The following is a 21,354-nucleotide window of genomic DNA, read 5'->3' on the forward strand; positions in this document are numbered from 1 at the left end:
AATAAATGGAAACTTTCTGGACAGCTAACAGTTTTCTTTATTTTTATAAAGTGTCTGGAGCAGCAGGGCCTGGCTTTAGGCAATAGAACTGAATAATACAGTACTGAATCAGAAGTATATGTAGTTTGTGTGTTTGAATATGTAATATCTATACATATATGTACATTTCACTGGAGCAACATGAGAAAACTAAATATTCTGCAACAGGAATTGTTCATGACCATATAAATAAAGCTGATCATAATGTATGATGTAAGTGAATTACTAGAAACAATAATAATCGTTGCATTTCCTAACTCGTATGGGCTTGACTTTGCAATCTGAATGTTCTCTAATGCCCCTTCTCAATTGAAATGTTGTTTTGATATAAGAAGTTTACTAACAAAAAGGCATTTTGTGACCACAGATTTGAACCATCACTAGAATAGTGATTTTTGCACTGTTCTTACTGCTGAGTAATTGCTACCTTCAAAGGCAATTGCTATCCTCCAGGTGAATACACCACGACTGCGTGAGGAAGAATCTCACATAACCAAGTGGTTCACACCCAAATTAAAAAAAAAAGGAAAAAACCAACAGAGAAGTTTTGCTCAATCCTGCCTGCTGAATTACTTCATTTTTCCATATTCTGTTCCTACTTTCTACCCTTCCACCCTTATTATCAATCCCACCTTAAATTCCTCCTTCATCCTCCCTTCAAAATTTATCCCTGTCATTCAAAGAATGACAAGTCAGGAGAAAGACAAGAAGGCTGATCTGGGCCATGGTGCCTGCTGCCAAGTGCTTGGCCTGATTTGTTTTCATAGGCTGGCTAAACACAAAGATTACTCAAGTGCTAAATATTGAATTTCCATTCTTAAACCCTACAGGAATCAGACCTTTTCAGCAAAGTAATGCAAAAATATTTTAAAGATGGGCAAGACTGAGGAATTGCTCAATTGTTTTAACTGAGACTTCTGAAATAGCCTTTTATTTAGGTGTGTCCTTGTCATGTTCTCATTTTTAAGTCCCCAAAAGCTGGAGGCTGTAACTACAGACATTTTCTGTCTTATCTAGAATAAAGAGACCTTTCTATATTTGCATCATCTGCTAACAGTGTAAACCCTCTTCAATATGACATGGTCTGGCCTCACTGCCAAGAGAAGTGATCCTGCCTTCTCTACATGCCCAGATACTCATTTCTGTCCCCTGCATGAGGCTGGCACAAGAATGTGTGTGTCTATAAAACTAACAGGATTAGGGCATGATCTTGGCGAAGACTAACAATTTTTAGCTGTGCCAGTTCCTTTATGCAGATCACAACGTGGCCTCAAGATATATCTGTGCTGGAACAACACATGAGACAGTAACAGATGAGCAAAGGCTGCTGGTGGCAGGCAGGACAGTTCTCCTCAGTGGTGGCAGCAGCCACTAACTGTGGCACAATCACTTCACTGTATACTGTATTCTACATCTAATTAAGCTGACAACTCCTTAAATGCCAAAGAACTAATTTTCCTCTTTGTCTTCACCTCCAACACAACTCATACTGTTGGTGTTTAAATATATAGGACTTTTCCAGCATGATGTAGCACTTTTCCAGCCAAGGATGCTAAAGGTTTTTACCAGTATTGCTAAGTTCTCAAAACTCAGATGGGAAAAGGCAGCACCATGCTAAGTGGATAAATGTGGGGAACTGAATCACAAAAAAGGGATGTGACTGCACAAGCTTATATAGCAATTTTGTAAGAACATACGTTCCAGCCCATAAGAGAAACGGGAAACCATTCCTCTCTGTGTGATCAGCAAGTAAGAATCAGAACATGTAGTAACAGAAGAACAGTTCTCATATTTATTTCCTTTCCAATATTTTGCTGTCTCTGAAGGTTCACATTTCAATAGTTTATTTTTCATTTTTAAAAAATTATGAGCACTTTGAAATATATTTTCTTCTTTTACATGTATTTTATTTTATATGCAATTCAACACCAAATATTTCTGCAAAGTCTACCAAATTAACCCAACTGATAGCAAATATGCATTAAATGAGACTTTGGAACAAATTAATTAAAAAAAGTGAAACCCAAAAAATGTTAGTGCTGTTGCATATGTATAAACAGCTTGTCTGGAAACATGTTAAAGGAAATTTCTTTATGATTCTAAAGGGGAAAGAGTGCTACTGTGCTACATTGTAATAGGCTCAGGTAAGAGAGAATGTTATTTACCGGCTGTGTAATCTTACATTATCTTCTTTAAAATACTTTTCATTAATCAATGAACACTACAGCAACGCAGAATCTAGGCCTAAATACTATCCAAATTCACAAAATTCAGGGCATTCAGAACTATATTTGAATGCTACAGAAAATCACGATTTTTGATGTATCTTGCTGCTGCTGGGCACTGCAGAAAACAGGGCAACAACTCATTATACTGTTTTGAGAGATCTTACACAGTGGGAAAAGACCCAGCAGTACACACACACATCAGATGGAAAAGACCCCCCTCCACATTATCTAGTCCTTCTCTTGGGGCCAATGTAAAAAATATGCTCTCCAGCATGTTTGCTGGTTGTTTCTACCTCTTGCTTTTAAATGAGCCCAGAGATGGAGCTGCCCCACCTTCTCCCTGAGGAGCTGTTCAACAGTCCCATTCAGTTGACGGTCAGGAAAGGGTTTTTACAGTCAAGTGCTATTCTGCTTTCAAAAATGACTATATGAAAGAGAACCTTTTAATTTCACATACATATTCCCTGGGTATCAGAATTGCATCTATTTATTTCAGTGACTCCGACACACTTGTACTATTTCTATTCCTGTTACCTCTGCAGAACAGATACAGTTAGAGGCAAGAAGCTGGCTTCTATTCCCTGTTGCATGTGGCCAGCAGAGTTCGTCTCCCAGTCTGTGTACTTACAGTGGTGCAACTGTATAGATGAAAATAAAGCAGCTCAACTCCTCCTTAAAGCCCAAATGGTTAGACCTCAATTATATGTGACAATATGTTTAAAAAAAACAAGGCAGGGGGGAAGAAAAAAGAGGCTGTTCTTACTCAGATTGCAGGACTTCGCAGCACTGGTATGAAGAAATAAGCAAGCACCCTTTTATTTTTAAATTGTGCCCAGTAAGTACTAGTCATTAAAACGCAAGCACTTTACTGGAAGTACACTACAACTCCTGAGAATTTTTGTGCAATGAATTGTTTCACCCATACTGCAGAGTCACAGCACACTTTCAGACAAACCAGTGTACAGTCCCTTTGTTATGTTTTGGACCTACACAGTGACCCAGTCAAATTCTTCCCACAGTATTTATCATCTCAAGTTTATGCATGACCTTTAATTTTTTTCATTGTGTTTTTGCAAGAAATAGAAACAATGAAATAACGGGATAGCTCTCAGCAGTTTAAAAATGGTTGTGCTTTGAGTAGCAAATCTTATATTTGAATCAACTTAAGGACACTTGTTTATTAATTACAACAATATGACTAGATTTCACTCAAGACAGATTATGGGCTCTGACCATAAGGGTGATGTATCTAGCTATGTCAGTACACCAGAACTGCCAACCCAGGGCTGCAAACACTGCTCCTGGCTGTTCTGTGTGACCCAAGTGGTTTCTCTCCCTCTCTCATTAGAGAAACATCACAACTTTTTGTTATTATGGTCTGAAAGTAATACTTTTCATTCTCCCCTTCCCCCTTTTTCATGGATGACAGATTCAATTCAGTTAGGCAAGATCTCAGACACTGCACAAAGGAAATGAGCTCATCTAGCATGCCTCATATGCCTCTCAATGTTTCAATCCACTGAAGGAGTTACAAATAAAATTTCTACAGGACAAGAACATAGGTGCAGGAGGAAAAAGGAAGGGTGTTGAAAGAATGCTGGACTGTTCCACTGCACTGAATCAGGACAAAGGATGAGTGAGACTAAAGAAACAAAATCTGCTACAATTTTCCTTGTGGCTGTTTCTGCTTGTCTTTCTAAAAGAAACCCTTCCCCAAGAGTTACTTACGTCTGTGGAGCTGGGGCTAGGCAGGGACACAGGCTGAACAGCTGCGGGAAAAGTAAATGTGGTCTCTGTCTTTTCATTTTCAGGGGAGTCAGGATAACTGGACAGAGGGGATGTGGGGGTCAAAGCCCCGAACCCCAGCACCGTGTTGTATTTAGGTGGACGACCTACATATTAACAACAGGGAACACAAAAAAAAAAAAAAAAAAAAAAGAAGAAAGGAAAAATGATCTTACATACCTTTGGCCAGTGGTCCTCATTGGCTAGCGTGAAAAAGGAAATGATGTAGCACAGAGAGGAAGTTAATATAAAAGTTACAAGTGGAAAGACAGAAGCAAAGATTTAAACATTTTTTAGAAAACTTTAAGTAGAATTTTTTTAAGGAAAGAACATTTAAAAGATGTATTTCAGAGGGAAATAGAAATAAGCTCTGTAGAATGTCAAAGAATCAATCCCACAAAAGCAGCATGGGGATACCTGCCACTCCTAGAAATGAGGCTATTCAGTCTTAGGGAAAATATGCTGGTATCAAAGCTAGAGAGAAGCTACAATAACTACTATTAAATCCCTTCTACTGTTATCCCACACCTCCCTATCCTTCTAGCGTCAGCATAAATCTACCAAAAGGTTAAGTCCTTTATCAGAGGCCAATACTCACCAGCCCCCTTCTTCGCCCTTTTTTAAACTCACTCGCCCACAGGTCAGCAATTTCTGCCCTACTGGTACATGTTTTAAATTAGACAACCTCAAGAGCAGGTCCTGTTTCTGACCCGTAACACCAGCACTACGAGTTGTAACCTACCACTGGTCTTCCACTGTAACCCTCCCCAGATTCTGTATTCTTTCTTAGACTTTCTCAGTCAAGCATGTCTGATTATGCACCACTCCTATATGCTCCTTTACACTAGCAGAAGTGCAAAATCTGCAATAAAAATATTCATAAAATTATGTATGGAAAGCAAGACAACAAAAAATCAGTATGTAACCACCATTTCTGTCACCCTTCTCTGAGGTAATTTATGGATATGTAAACATAAAGGAGTTAGGATCTAGGAATAATTCCCCAGATCTTATGTTTACAGGTTGTCAGTCTATACCTATTAACATGCTACACCTTGCATTTAAGGTCTGGATATGTTCCAGAACTAAGTATGTCCTTGGAAACGGATTTCTGATAGTGATGTCCAGGGCTGAAATTTCTGACATGCTCAGCACCATCTAGAATTAAACTAAAGCTCTCAAGGGCACATGCTTGCATAAGCTTTTCATCTAATATATTACTACATTAAATCACAAAACAAATACATACATCTAAATCTTTTGTCAATTGAAAATGTGTGCTACTAATTTGGTGCTGATGCAAGCTACAGGCTCACAACAGAGTGTGAGAAAAAAAAAGTACAATAGCAAGTCAGCGTGCAAAAACAAGCTAGGAGAGTATCAAGTACAAAAGCATGCAATCGTTTTCATTGATACAGTAACTGTTCACAGTGAGTTATAAAATAGAATTAAGAAATCATTACTAGGAGAAAGAACATTCAGTTATCCACAGAGTAAATGCAAAACTCTCTACAAAATCTACATCATATTGTTTTAAAAGCCACATTTCATGTTATTAGAGGATGGCAGTAGAGAATGATGCCTTTTATTTAGAAACAGTATAGCTGCCAAAGTGTCGGCTTTGCGATATTGCCTGCTGGACTGAAGAGTTTTATCAAGGAGATGTCTAATTAATATTTGACCTTGCAGCCAAAAAACAAAGATAATGGAACCGGCCAGTGATAGGTAGGACTGTGGTTTTGTTGTCTTTTTTTTTTTTTTTTAAATCTGATTGATTACCTTTTTTTAGACAGTTAACTCAGGAGCAGAGAAAGTATCATGAGTCTTTAAGGACTGCAGAAAATTATCAAAAATCAGGAAAAGAGTGTCTTATATGTGTGGCTGATGCCATGCACATAAACTGGTATCATGTTCCCTCCTATGCTGTTCTGACTCATTTGTTTCACCACAATCAAAGTCTTAAAATTTCACCTGTTCTACAGCAGGATTTCTCCTGAATAATAACACATACCTATACAAAAGATCATCTCTTATTTTAGGACAAGTGGCACTCTGGTTGCAGAAAAGTGCTCAGTATGAGCACGATAGCCTTTCTTGCACAACATAAATTCATTTGAAGGACCCAACTCTACTGCCAGTGAGGAACAAGGCTTTTGTCACACTAAGTTTCCTCTCCTGTTCAAGGCACAGACACTTTTTCCGTAACTACCTCCTTCTTGACAGTAAGAATACAATTTAGTTATTAGCAAGAGGATCTTGACAGAAGCTTTATAACACTAAGTGATGTTCAAACATCTCGCCTTTCACTTTGCTCTGTCTACTGTATTTTATTTTTATTTCTGGAGAGTGAAACTGAAATGAAACACTGAGCTGCCTAATAAAATCTGCTATGCTAATCCCTACAAGTCATGATCTTTGTCTACCATGGAAATTTACTGGCCAAATGAAGCACTGTAGAGTCCTGCTTTGTTTTGCTGTTCAAATCAACAAGGGGACTGCATATGTAAGATGGAGGAAGAGGCATACAAGAGGAAGACAGGTCTATGTGTACCTCACCTCTTTTACGTGTCCCGGGATGCATTGTGCTGTTTAGGTACGTGACTGCACTCTTCTTGCGCTGCAGGGAAGAATAAAACAGTTTTTGTTGGCTTACATTTTTTGGCAACAACTGTATGCAATAGCTGAGGAAGAGCACAGTAGTACTAAGTGAGATTACCGGCTGTTCTCTTTTCTGAAGCACAGCTTCAGGAAGGTTGGCTTTTTTACACTACTCTGACATCTGGAGTGCTTCAGGCTGATACGCAAGCTGACCTAATGGTAAGACTAACACACTGCCATTTAATGTCAGCTTTACATGGGAGAAGGCAGAAAGTATTAGAACAACATCCTGATCTATTTACTGTTTAAAAATCTGCAATGGCCTTTTGAATTATAAATGATAGCTTGCCTGTCGAGTTAGGACTGAGATAGGTTAGGAAGGAGCAACATGGCAGAAAGACACACAAGATCAGAACAAAACTACCAGATTCCCCCAGCAAAAACTTAATACCTCAGGCTCAAAAACGGCTCCGCTGTACACTGGATTTGCTGTTGTTCTTCTTTTCCTCTCTTGTCGCTTACTTTGGATTTCTTGTAAAACAAAGCATTCAGGTTAGAAAACAATGGGTCTTAGAAATTATATAGAGTCCTCTGAATTCACTTTGCATGTGAGGAGCGCTGTGAAGATTTCTACAGAACACAAATCATGCTGAATATAGGCAACTTTGTTATACTTCTCATTTCTGAAGGTTTGGAAACTAGGAGCTGACAAGGAATACAAAAATACAGTGCTCAACTAACTAACGAAATGATTACCATCTTCTTGCCAAGTACTCCTCGACTAAGACATTTAAACTCATGGTCAGCTTAATGGGGATCTAAAATGAAAGGTTTATGGTAAACTTGTTGATACTTAAAATAAATACAGTACAGAAATATGCAAGCCATTGAAATGTTAGACTGCATTTCTCTGTATAGGATTAAAGAGTTTAAATGATAAACCCAATTAAAATCTATTAACTCATTCACTACAGATTACAGTCTCATGAAATAAATGAAAAATCTAGACATCGGTTACAGCAAAATTATCCATGGTGTAACACTGTAGATACAGCGCTTGTCCAGGAAGCAATGAGATTGTTACAAATTTCTTTCCTCCCATCAGACCATATACTTTCTTCCCAACCGCTGATCTCCTCTGCATAAGCAACTGTTTCGTTTCAATGTAGCATGAGGAAAAAAATGTATGCACAGCAAACTAAGTTAGATCAAGAGTACAGACATACAAAATGTACTTGGGTACAAGAAAATAGTGCATTCAATACAGAAATATTTTGGACTTGTACTTCCAGTCCAGAATGATCATGAAAAAAGGACAAGAACCAACTTAAGACATTCTTCCTACCTTCCAGATGGTCATGAGTAACTAGTCCAAGAGACACCATGAAGGCAAGTTTCTGTGAGGGGGAAGAAAAAAAAAATCATGACAAGTCTAACCATTAGGATGAGCTTAGGCCCTTTAAAGTCAGTTGACAGGTAACTAAGCACCAAAAATGTTATTAGTAATACTCTGCTTCTAGAAATCACTTTTTATTAGTATATGTCAAGTTGCTTTGCAGAGGATAGACAACAGTCCCATTTTCTAGAGGGGAACCTAGGTGGAGATACAGGGAAACGCTAATTGCTCCAGATCACAGTGTTGGCAGAGCTGGGAACAAGAAAGCAGTTTCTTTACTTCCAGTCCAGCACTGAACCAACTATGTGATTGGTTCTTAGTAAATACCATACAGTTCAATTGCCAGCAAAATACTGCTTGTTGAAGATCATCCTCTATATATTGTGAACTACAAGGAGAAACTCTGGTTTACATTTGCCATTCGATAAGGGCTGTGGCTCCCTTAAAGGATTCTAATTTTAATGCAGGAAGTGCACAGACATGTAAACATCAGAATTTGTACTGACAACAGTTAATGCTCACACAGTAGTCAGTTTGAATCCATCTACAAAAACAAATGTAGTAGAGCACTTAGCTGTAATCAGTTCCAAAGCTTTGCATGGCAAAAAGGCTTTAAGCAACAGCCATTCTGGCCACTCTTTCCCCGCAAAACCAACTGCAATGAACCCCAGGAAAAATGTGAGCATACATTACTCTTTCCATCCTGCTCACCAGAGCAGAAATATTTTATAAAGCAAAAAGACATTTCTCCAGCATTAAAAGTAACTCCAGAAGTCTAAAACCTCAAAGGAAGGGAAATCAAGACTGTAATCTAAGTCTCCTGGTTGAAGGAAGCATTAGAGGGAAATTATGATCTTCTAACTTACAAAAGCCTCCGAAGTCAAATGCACTCCAGGACTGAAAAATGCAATGCATTATTTTTATTCAGATTTCTCATTATGTAGCCTTATCAACTAGTGCTGTTCAACAGGAATGTATGGAATGTTAAAGTTAAGCAGTCTTGAGTGAATAGAAGGGGAAAAATGTTTTCTGAAGGACTGGGTGTTTCCTCTTTTTCTTAGAAGAAAGCTCTGGGTGTGTTCCGATACCTGTGGATTTTCTTCTCGTTTTGGCTTCGGTGCAGCAGGTGGAGTAACTGTATGACTTTCTGTTTGCTTCTCTTCTGCTTCCACATGTGGCTTAATAGTCTGAAAAGAAACAGTGTTTCTCTCATTCAGTGATAAGAATGACTTTTTTACTTTGGCTAATAAAGCAAAACAAATACTTCCACAGATACAGGAGAAAAACAGTTTAAAGCTGGCAGCGTACTAACAAAGACTTAATTGAGGAATCTGATGTGAGAGGAAGGTTAAATACAGTGTTTTTCTTTAACAAAGGATGAAACAGCCTTATCACCATTCCCATAACCCACTCAGCCACACAAGCAATAAAAATAATAATCTTAAGAGTTAAGTCCATTACAGAAATCACTACACCGTACCAGAAAACTAACAGACACTTTAAGAAAAACCATCCCATGGAAGACTTGCAGGTAGAAACCATTCTGCATGGCACATGCATTTTGTACTTCTCACTCCTCAATATTCGTATTTCATAGAATTACGAATGGTTCAAAAACTGTCTCTCTCGACTCCTACAATCTCAGACGTTTTTGAAGCCTTTTTTTTTCCGAAGTCATAATCTTCTGCAATGGTATCACAAACCCTGCATGACAAGCCTCAGCCCGTGGCATCGCTGTGGAGGCCACAAACTGAGCAAGGCAAGCTACAGAGAGACAAACTTTTCCCCTGCATGATATGGAGAAAATCTACAGAAAAATTCATGTATTATTAAATCACTACTGTTCTTCTGTATGTTTTTCAACAGTTGAATTGCCAATAATTATTCAAAGAGTAAATGAATGTTGCTGACATCAGAAGGAATAGGCATCAAAGGTATAGTATTGTAGAAGTACAACTTCAAATCATACAAAAAGGGCACACGTTGCTGAGTAACTTGTGGAAGAGCCTCGAGGTACGGAAGAACCTACTCATGAGAATTCATAAGCACAACTGAGCATGAGAATATCTTTCATGCACGTGGTTTTCACAGTCTCCATGGGTGACTTCAAGAGAAGAAGGTAACTCTAAGGCCTGATAATCCATGAAAGAGTTGTAAGTGAAATATACACTATTATTGTTTATATAAATTACATAACTATTATCTGTTATAGATAATGTATTATATAGTACACAATATTATACTATTACTGACATAATATATGGAAGAGTTAAAAGCAAAACAGAAGATTGCTTTACTTGAACTGAATAGCAAGGGCTCTCAGTTCCAATCCACACTGACTAAACTCATGTTTTATTTTATAGAAGTCTTCCCTGGAGAGAGACTCGAAAACTAAACATCTAGGATTCTCTATTTCTGAGGGTCTCCTTGCCACTCAATCAATCCAATTTAGTCATGGGGAACTATCAGTCTTCAGAAGCTGAGCAAGACTATTTTGCCTCCAATCACAAGACTGCAAGATGAAGGAAGAAATTGCTACATTTATCACATTAAATACCCCAACGATTTTGCGTCATTTTGGCTTTCATGTAGCCACCCTTTGAAAAACAGCAACACAGGAAATATTTTCCCAGTGTTTCTTAAAGCCTTGATATGAACACGGATTTCAGTTTGTACTTCATCTCCAAGATACTAGTACAGCCCTGCAATGTAGCTTGCCTATAAATACTGCAGTTAAGACAGTAGAGGGAGCATAAAAACACTGAAGCAATAGAAAAATACTCCAATGGCCCACATTAAAGAAAATGGCAACTTCTATCCCAAGAGTTGCAAGTCTTTCTGTAAGTTGTACTGTTGATGGAACATGAATATCTATGGTACTCACTGAAAACTTCCCCATGATTGTCATCCTCTCCAAACCGGCACATTAAAGCAATAAACCCTGTTCACGTTGCATTAGTGGACCTGTCCTTATCTGTACCTGTTTTTCAACGTTTGGTTTGCTGATCTGTACAGTCTGAGGTCCAGCAAGCCTGGTGCCTGGTGCTGCTATCACGATGCTGGTGAGCTGTGCCATAGGGAAAGTTTTGGCTATGGTTGCTGTCTGCCCGTTAACTACACGAACTGGATGTATGGAGTTCTGAGAGTTAGGTAACGAGGTGGGTGTGAACTTTGTTGTCAACATCACAGGCCTCTGAATAAGCTGAGGAGCTGCAAGCATTGGAGGAGGTGCTGGGGCAATAGGAATGTTATTTTGGGCAACTGGTTTAGGTCGAACCTAAAAAAAAGAAAAAAAGGAAAAACGGTATTATTATGTCAGTATATCACATATGTATATTATTAAATATGTAACTTTTTTACTAAGTCTTCGAATTCAGCCTATATAATCTGAAGAAGGTTGCTTGATTTTTTTATAGAAGGTAATTTTTAGCATAGTGTTCTAAGTATACTAGGAGAAGGAAAAGCCACATTTTCAAACCCACTTGCATAAAACCTATCCATAACATTTGCATATGCAGTCACTGTCCCTGAAATAGTATTTGGATGCACAGACATTTATATTGCATGTTTACTGCCAAGTGCCTTATCTTTATCTAAATCAACATATTGGTTTTGCAACCCCAAAAATTCATATAATATTTACAGGCATAGCTGAGGCTCTCATGTTAAAAGTGTGTCTCAATGCTTTTTACTGAACCTCCAAGAAATCATGAACAATTGACTGGGCCCTAAAAGAAAGAACTTTTTTCAGCAAATCCCTGTTATCTTTATCAACTCTATATATTATTTAGACACCTGCAAAACCAACCTTGCTAAGCAAAAATGTTGTCAAGATTATACATCAACCCCTCATTGAAAATGCTTAAGGCTACAGGTAAATGCAGTTATCATTCTCTTCTTCTTTCACAAGAAAGAAAAGAGCCACAAGAATCTTTCAATATTCCACTAATACTTGCATATTTCTTGCCCATCTGTACAAGTTTGTACTTAGCACATCATTAGAGAGTACAGAAGTAGAATACATTACTCTGAAAATAAAATATTTTTCCTTATTTGATTCTTATTGTCCCATCCACCTGTAATACTCCATAATTAATTTTATCACGGAAAACTGGGTCACATTCCAATTGATCTCACCATCCCCAAATCTTAATCAGATACCAGCCTATACTTTCCTTTTTTCTTTTTTAAAAGAATTTAAGACTTTTATTCACGGCACCACATCTTTCTTACAAATGAAATTATTCCTCATAGATGTTTTATTTAATGAAGAAGAAATCTGTGTCTTTCCGAAACCACTAAAAAAGACAAAACACAGGTTTTACTGCTCAGCTGCAAACAGAGGTCACTCTCTGTTGAAACACATAAATACTTGAGAATGATCTAGAGACATCTTGTTTTTCCTTTTTTGCTTGTGAGCAGCAAACAACAATTAGAGCAATTTAAGGCCTTGGGTGATGCTTTGATTTTGCAGCCACCTGTTCCACGGATTCATTTCATTTTAAGCAAGTAGGATCATATGTGATCATCATATGCAAATTTCATAATCACAGACTCATGCAGGTTGGGAGGCAGGTCAGGAGGTCTCTAATTCGACCTCCTGCTCAAAGAAGGTCCAACACTAAATGCAGACCAGGTTGCTCAGCGCTTTGTTCAGATAGGTCTTGTAAAACTCCAAGGACAGAGTTTCCATAACGTCTCTGGGAAGCCTCTTCCACTCCTAATTGTCCTCAAAGAGAGAACTGTTTCCTTATATGCAGTCTATACTTTCCCTGTTCCAATTTATGATCATTGTTTATAATTCTTCTGCCAAGCACCTATGTGTCCACCTTCTTAATTTCCTTGTTGATACTGGAAATAAGGCTGATGTTAGGGTGCTCCCAAAACCCGTTCTCCAAACCGAATGGGTCCAGATGCCTCAGCCTCCCCTTGCAGGTCATATATTCCTGCTCCCCAGCTACCTTAGTGCCCTTCCCCCTCTGGATTCATTCAAATTTATCAACCAGGGGCTCCAAAACTTCATGCTGTGTATCAGATCCAGCTTTATGATTGCTGAGGAAAGGTGGATAATCTCTTCCCTCAATGTATCAGCCGTGGTCCTGTTGGTACAGCCCAACATACTGCTGGCCTGCTTTGCTGCCAGGGCACACCGCTAGTTCAACTGTTGTCAACCAAGATCTTTTAAGCAGCGCTGCTTCCCAGCCAGCCAGCCTGTACCTGTGCAGGGGGTTGGTCCAGGTGCAAGACTCTGCTTTTTTCCATGCTGAAGCTCAACAGATTCCTGCTGGCCTATTCCTCTGTCCTGTGTAGGGCCCTCTGAACATCAGCACTGCCCTCAAGAGCATTGACTGAACCCTCAAATTTGGCATCACCCACAAACCTGTTGAGGACGAACTGTCTCCTCCAACAGATCACCAAGAAAGACTGACAAAGATGATGTTCACAGAAAGTATCTCCTATCTATGCTACAATTAAGTTCATTCTTCTATTGCTTGTTCTCTGCACACTCACCTGTGGAAGAAAATTTGGACGAGGAGTAAGTCTGGGAGGAGGGATGAACTGCGGCACTTTTATGGGTTGAGGCGTAGCCTGAACCTGCTGTAAGAACATAAGAGTTCAGTAAAAGGAAAATAGCTTTGAAATTGTTCACCAAAATCAACATCCTGAATGTATTTTCAGACCTCATGTCCCCAGTTTTCCACTCTGTAAATTATTTTTCACAGAAGCAGGTTATTAATTAGAAATGTATTAATATCAAAAACAGAGTTAATCTTACTTTCCAGTTCCTACATAACTTGCTTCATAAATTGAAGGTATCTTTCCTTTTAGTTCAACTGTACTAACTACTGTGCTCTGCAATCTAAAACCATTTTGTTTGAAGACAATGAAAATTCCCATTTGTCTTAATAGTTAAAAATTGGCTTTACAACAGGCAGAAAATAATAACAGACTGACATCCTGCTACATGAATCATTGTCCTTTCGTTTTGAATGACATATAGAAGAAGGAAAGAGCATCTCACACAAATAGAAAAGATTTGGAAGTTACAACTCTTTTAGCAATATTAATGTGCTATGAGGGGCTCTGAATACACAACTTGAAATTTTCAAAAGTAGGCCATTCACTGAAAACTTTTCAGATCTGATTTTAACGCATCCTAAGTACTTCCCTGTGTAACTGAGATCAGTTGGATGGAGCCGTCACACGATTAACCTCTGAACAGCACTACTAGCTACTCTGAGTACCCAGTGAGATCCTCTGAAATTGTGTCCATGTTATTTTCCACCATTCTGTACTTCTGTCCACCCACATAACATTGCCATTTACTTCATAAAGGTCTTGTACTGATTAATTAATGCTCAGGAAAATATTCTGAGATTTTTGATGAAATTTGCTACAGAAACATAAATCATGGACTATTATTAAAACAGAATCACCTCCCCAAACCTAAGTAAGTTACTCAGCAAAGGAATGAAGCACAGACACAAAGGACAGATGACAGTGGTGCAAGGGATGACATGGGAAAAGAGAACAGTAGAAAAAACTGCACTCAAATAGCTTTCTCTATTCTGATTGCAAACATATGCTTCATTAGGAAGCAAAACTACTTCCTTTTGCATGACTAAACTATATTTCTTAATAAAGATAAATTGGATTTATGCTTAGCGAAGCCTTGGGCTTTACTCCAGAAGTAAAATTTCCCTGTCAAGATGCTATACAATGCCTGGTTTCCAGACCAAGAAGCCTATATAACCCCATTTTCAAAAATTGCTGTTTTTATTTCTAGGTGGCTAACTAATCTGGAAAAAACTGTGTAATGTAATCAAAGCACTTTTAAAATATATGCTTAAAGAAACAGGATCTGTGTATGAGAAAGTGGTGAGTGAAGATATGCTAGTGGGTAGAGTTAAGTGACTTTATCACACAAAGGGAGCGAGAGAAATTGACTCAAAAAAATTGAAGATGAAAACTGAAACTGATCACATGAAGAAAGTCTGACATCTCCTTTGCCAAAGAAAAGAGGAGGAATTCTGCAGAACACAGCCACACAGATCAGGTAGGGGGCAAAACAGTAATTACTTCCCCATGACTAACAATTACTAACAGGGGTTACAGAGGTGACTATAGCGCTGACTTAAATCTATAAAGCAAATCAGTAATAACAACCCACATAAACAGTAAATGCTTTTCTCTTAGACTATCATTTTAACAATGTCAAGCAGTGAAGACTCATGACATGTCCCTACCATTCTCCCTTCTGTGCAAAAGCCTGACTTTTTGGTTTTTTGTGTGTTTGTTGTTGTTGTGTTTGTTTTTTTTATTCCTATGGCCCTCTTGTAAACCAAACCCACACATATCTGCAGGGCAAACACATGAAACGCTTACCAAAGTTACTGTGTTTTTTGCCACTATTTGGACTGCCTCAGGTCCTGGCCCAGTGACCTTATTTGTTGTCTGGAGGTTGACTGGTGCACTCTGCGCATCAGTGCTGAGGACTGCTTTCTGATTGTTGTTGATAGCAGTAACCATGGCAATGGTAGGTCTCTGACCCACAACAGAGGCAGGCATGGTCGCAGTTGCTGCTTTCAAGACGAGAGGTAGTGTCTTAGTGGTGATCATAGAAGCTGTAGTTACAGTTTTCTAAGGGAAACAGAAAATACACTGTAAGAGACAGAGACACGTCGTATCAGACAGGACGTGGGTTGGTTAGTCAGAAACAATAGACAGTAAGAGAAAGAGAAGGCAGCACTGAGTCTATCTACCTGCTGTTCAGAGAAGCACATTATCTTATGCCTCTGAAAACTGGATAGCTAGAAAGTATTCTCATTTGAGGCCCCTGTTGGGTTTATTTTGATAGCCTGCAGCATTACAGATTGATTCAAAACCAATTCCTGAAAAAATGACAATCAGGTGTTAGTAGTGGCATACGCATTTTTGGATCTTTTAGTTTCATATTACTTCCAAACACGTACTGTCAATATCAAACCTATAAGGTGGAGGTTTATGAATTACACCAGCAAACTAGATTCTCACCAATTAAACATCAAATTTTCAAATGAAATTTTGATTTAGAGATATCCTCACCATCAGAGGAAGAAGGAAAAATCACTTATAAATCTGTTTCTTTAAGAACAAAAACGTATTTTGATTTTGGGTATCTCAAACTTCAGTTTTAGCCATATATAGTTACTTAGCCCTTAACTTCCTTTCTGAAGAATATCAGTGGGGCTATCCTGAAGTTTCAAGAGCTGGCTGTAAATCTGTCCAGCTGCAGGCAATTATGTTTAAATTCTGTGGAATGGGCTGGTTTTGGAACATCCAAGTGACACCATGATTGCTTTTGGCCTGTTTTAGAGAGAGTGGTTTTGAATCACTTAACGCCAGCATTTATGTGAAATGCCTGAATACATTACAGCCACAAATTCCAAAGTTAAAGCAACTGTAATCCCACAGTTTTGTTTTAAAATGTACTGTCTTCTAAGATGTTAAGGGGAATGGACAATTATGAATTTCCTTCAAAAGGCAACAAGGCAAAAGAGTCTCCATATAAAACCAGAACACAATATACACAGAAAACTCATGACAAGTGACACTCAACAGAACGGCAAGTGAGCTTATTTCTTTTCTCTTTGGTGTAAAAAATCCATTGTACCAATGGCACCGCATCTTGGAAACAGTCATTGGCATGATGAAATGCTCTTAGTATGAAATAATCACCATTCCCTCCTGATGTCAGCATTAGGCTATACAACAGGGAAAAACGGAGAACCAAGGACTGAGCAGTCTTCTTCATGTTCTGATCATGCCTGATTAAGACTGCTCGATTTTAATCACACAAGACCTTTCTCTTCTTTCTAGTAAAATAATATATTTCCCATTGGATTCTTCAGTATTTTCACCAATATTATTTCCTTAGACAAAAATGCAGTTTACCTCCACACCTCTAATTTAATAATGCTTAAATTATATCCCCTAATTGTTAATTATGCACAAGCATGAAAAAAATTCAGACACTGTACAATGCCAAATCAAAGGATCATTCATGCTTCAATTTTATACACTTATGCAAAATCCAGACATAATTAACTTCTCCTTGTTTTAATATGAACAATTCCCTTAACTTTTTATCTGAGATTCAAGAGCTTCTCATCAACCTCTGCTGCACCTTCTCCAAAGCAAGAGCCTCCATTCCCCTAACGCAGTAACATTATTCAAGCTTTTAAACTGAGATGTAGCAGGGTATCGTTTTCACAAGCTTTACATTCACCCACGAATATTTTTAAGAAAAGTGTAATCAATCCTGTAATACAAGACTGTGACTCTTTGAAGGGGTTCTAGTAAGTCTGTAAGTACCAAGAGTACAGTTTCAGTCAGCAGATCACAGAGACTGAATATCCCTGTTACTTCGCTGAGCATTAAATACCTTGGCTATTATACAAAGTTTTCAGTACATGAATTCATACTGGAGTAGCATTCAAAGTCTGCATTATTTGACACAGTAACATTGCAATAATATGAACTTTAGCAGTTAGTGCTTTATGAAAATTTAAAAAGCTGTCCTTACTGGACTACAGTAAGTATATTAAAATATCACTATTAAGGCAGCATATATATCTTGATTCAAAAATTGAATTACTCTGAAAATAACCTTGAAAGATGTATTATTTATTAATGTAAGCACCAAAAAACCTTATAGAGAGACAAAATACTTGACATTTCTTTGCTGAAAAAGACTGAGGGGCAACAGGACAGAGGCACAACCCCAGATGCAAAATGTGTACTAAAGTGAGGTTACTCTAGATTTATGCCAACATAAATAAAACCAGAAAAGTATAAAAGCTGGCTTACTAATTCAAATGAGAGGATGACCTGCCTTTCAGTTTGTAATTACTTTCCAAGTACAACTGTACCAATGATAGTCAGAAGGGTGTAGCAGTTTTTTGACTGTTTCACTAGAGGGCTCTTTAACTTTGAACAAAACCTCAATTTTTACGACCCAAGAGATGACCTGGAAGTTAATGCATGATTGCAAAGTGCGGAACAGGGAGAAACACATAAAACTGCCTTTGCAGTCATGTTTCCTCACTGAAAAACAGAGATCAACGATACAGCAAACAGTGATCCACTGCTTGCCTATACAAATTTTAGGACACAGTAATATTTAGTTCTTTGTTCTGTTTCAGTTTTGATCTTCATGTTGCTGCTCAGAAATGTCACTTCCTTAGTTAAGTTTGCTTCATTTTATATGTTTTAAATATGTTCATAATATATGTTCATAATAATATGTTCATAATAATAAATATGTTCACAATTTAAATATGTTCATAAATATGTTTTTCGAGTGCATCCAAACCAACTTGCAGAGTTAATGAGGGAACTAACAGCCCAACCATTTCTCCCTCCTCTACTTTCAGCAAAAGGGAAAACAAGAATCACAACTGGTCTAAGCTATGGTTGTCGTTCACTGTGACATGCATAAAGTAAATGTCATGGGTGAATTCTGTCATCCGCCTAGCCAGGTAAACACAAGCTGCTGAGATTTCATCAACAGGATAAAAGACCTCACAGACACTTCTTTTTACAAAACACCTCCCTGCACTTTCTACTTGTTTTATAAGCATACTTTTCAGATTCTAAATATCAGAACAGGAGAAACCTGGAATTCCCCTCTCAGTAGAAGCAGACCACTTCCTCTGGTGAGTTTTGGGATCATGTTCAGTAATTGTATACTGTAATGAAATTCAGTGTACCTTCCTCCCCAATAAAGACTCTACTTTCTAAAACTCAAACTTTGCAATTAACATTGCACACTTCTAGATGAATCCTTGCAAACTCAGGTACTATTTGATATGAGTTACACCTGTTTTAAAAGAACCAAACAGAAAGAAGGGGGAACTGTTTTCTCACATTTTGTTCACAGATACAGTGGGCACTCTGTGAGTCTTTTAAAAATATTTTAATCATACACCTCATAGAGTGTGTTTAAAGTCTTTACTGTTTCTTGGGACCTAATGGGTACGGACAATCATTCATGCACTTATGGAAAAGACAGATTCATTTGCTAAACCTTCATTTATTTTTAAGAAAGGTGATATTACTACCCTTCTTTTCTGTGAGGTTATAATTTGACTTTTAAACACTAAATAACTTTTTTGATTGAGATACAAGGATACTGCCAAAAAAAACCCCACAAGACTCACATCTGCATATGCGCAGGAAGAAAAATTCATATTGGTACACTAACAGGCACAAGTGAAAGTTTGCAATTTTCTCTCTGCATTTTTCTTTGATTTTTTTAGTGAACTTCACTTTTAGCAAGAAAAAGAATTATTGTAGAAATTTTTACCTGTGATCCAATCACGTTAGGAGAGGGTGCAGTGGACTGCTGCTGCTGTTGATGGTGATGTTGCTGTAGCTGTTGTAGTGGTTGTGGCTGTGGGGTCTGTAGTTTGTTTTCTGACTGTGCCAATGGCTGGATCTGAAACTTACTGTCTGGCTGTTCCTGCTTCACTATCAAATTCTTTCGGAGTTGTTCCACCACTCTTTTCTACCAGATAAACAAAAACATAACCAGAAATTATGACAGTTATTTAGCTGCACATATTAGAGAAGATAATAACACCTAAAGGTACATTTATTTAATGTAAGTAAAGAAGTGTTCAGAAGCTTAGTTGGATTTCTCTTTTTGGAAATTATTGGTGTTACCTAACAGACAAAATAGGCCACAGAGGAGCAGTACTGCTGCCCAGCAGAGTGACCTTGCTGTCCCTGCAGAAGCCCACTCAACAAAATTCAACCCAACCAGAAACTATTGCAAGACCTCCTTAACCCATCTTCACTTGAGAGGTGTTAGCATTCACATTCCAGAGTTTTTGATTCCTTCAAACATGCACCATTCCTAAACAGAAAATGACTTCAGGTTGAATCCTCAGGGCTGACTTCATGATAACGGGGATGACAGTTTTGTACCAGGCATCGGAACTGAGTGGAGAGACAGCCAGTTTGAGGGCAAAGTAGGGAACAGGAAGGGCATGGATGTGTGGTCATTCTGTTCAGTATTACTGTCACCTGAAAGGAAATCAAATAGGGCTACCTATGTGGGAGGGAAATGCCACACATTTAATTCTCCCAGCTTAAAGGCTTCCTATCACACTGTAGCTTCCACAAAAGTTTGAAATTATAAACAAAAGAACTTTCTTCTCCTGGTGGCCACTGTGTATCTTTAGACGGTAACACAACAGATTTAAAGAGCATACCAGGTGACCTGCAGGATAAAATACCATGTCACCACACGGGTAATAAGGGTTCACAATTTATGTTCATGTTATAGTTGAGTGTAGACAAAGATGAAAACATCACAAGACTTTTTTTACCTTTCGTGGGCATGACAGGAAACGGACACTTTTTTTCTATATTCTAAACACCCCCAAATCAGGTTAGCTTTAAAAAGATTTAGATGTATACTGGAGCCCACTTGATCAAGAGAGTATGTATACTCTAGAACAGTCATAGGTCAAGGTTGGCTTTGGAAGAGGACAATGAAGTCAACAGACGCAGTAGGGGCTCAACTGACAAAGCTCTATTGGGAACAGAAATGGTGAGGAAACCTCTGCCAGGTGCTAACAGTGGGGTCCCCAAACAGTTCCACTTACATAGAAAGGAAAAAGAAAAAAAACATTCTGACAATATCAAATGTTTTGATTTTTGTTTTGAAGCATTACTATTAAGATCAAGTACAAAACAGAGAGATGGAGGAAAACAAACAAAACACCAGCTTTTTACAACCAACTGAAACAATTGTTTCCCCTCAAATTTCTTTCACACAGGATTATGAAATTCTGAGCTAACAAAATATCTGTTCTCTGCATAGTTCTAGTGGACGTACTGTAGACTTTTGATTCTAAGTATCTTGCTTGTGATGAATTAAAACTGCACAGTGCCTCATATCTGAATGGGTATCTCTAGCCCAGAAGAAGGTGACGAAAGGGACAGTGTCCCAAACTGGCAGGTCTGAAAACTGAAACTTTAAAAAGCCAAATAAAGCATACAAGCAACAAAAACCCCACCCCTGTTTCATAAGGTTGAAAAGTGCGAGCTTACACGACTGACCCTTTTGCAGAAGATGGAGCTCGGCGACTCAAGATGTACAGGAGAAGGAGAGAGCCCACAGCTCTGGCTGGGGACAAACGCTCAGCTCCAACGGCAAGGGAAACACAGGCCCAAACCCAGTGAAAATCCCGGGAGTTGGTGATGGAGGGCGGCATAAAGAACTGTTCTACACCACGTTCAGAAAAGTGCTAAAAGCTG

At 38.3% G+C, this 21,354-nt stretch overlaps 1 protein-coding gene across 27 annotated transcripts in view; it reads right to left on the reverse strand.

Annotated features, from left to right (window-relative positions):
• PHF21A (PHD finger protein 21A) overlaps nt 1-21,354 on the reverse strand; it is a 150,203-nt gene that overhangs the window by 20,026 nt on the left and 108,823 nt on the right. For 16 of the 27 annotated variants that reach the window (XM_065064648.1, XM_065064656.1, XM_065064650.1 and 13 more), the window contains 9 exons: nt 19,394-19,594; nt 15,433-15,687; nt 13,558-13,644; nt 11,027-11,323; nt 9,135-9,233; nt 7,996-8,047; nt 7,102-7,181; nt 6,609-6,669; nt 3,996-4,159 (listed from right to left, as the gene is read on the reverse strand). In XM_065064648.1, coding sequence (XP_064920720.1) covers nt 3,996-4,159; nt 6,609-6,669; nt 7,102-7,181; nt 7,996-8,047; nt 9,135-9,233; nt 11,027-11,323; nt 13,558-13,644; nt 15,433-15,687; nt 19,394-19,594 — 1,296 coding nt within the window. Of the gene's footprint in view, nt 1-3,995; nt 4,160-4,232; nt 4,256-6,608; nt 6,670-7,101; nt 7,182-7,995; nt 8,048-9,134; nt 9,234-11,026; nt 11,324-13,557; nt 13,645-15,432; nt 15,709-19,393; nt 19,595-21,354 lie in introns of all 27 variants that reach the window. The other 11 variants (XM_065064651.1, XM_065064652.1, XM_065064653.1 and 8 more) reach the window with 4 other exon arrangements.

Source organism: Columba livia, chromosome 5 (assembly GCF_036013475.1).
Source record: "Columba livia isolate bColLiv1 breed racing homer chromosome 5, bColLiv1.pat.W.v2, whole genome shotgun sequence".
Taxonomy (NCBI): Eukaryota; Metazoa; Chordata; class Aves; order Columbiformes; family Columbidae; genus Columba; species Columba livia.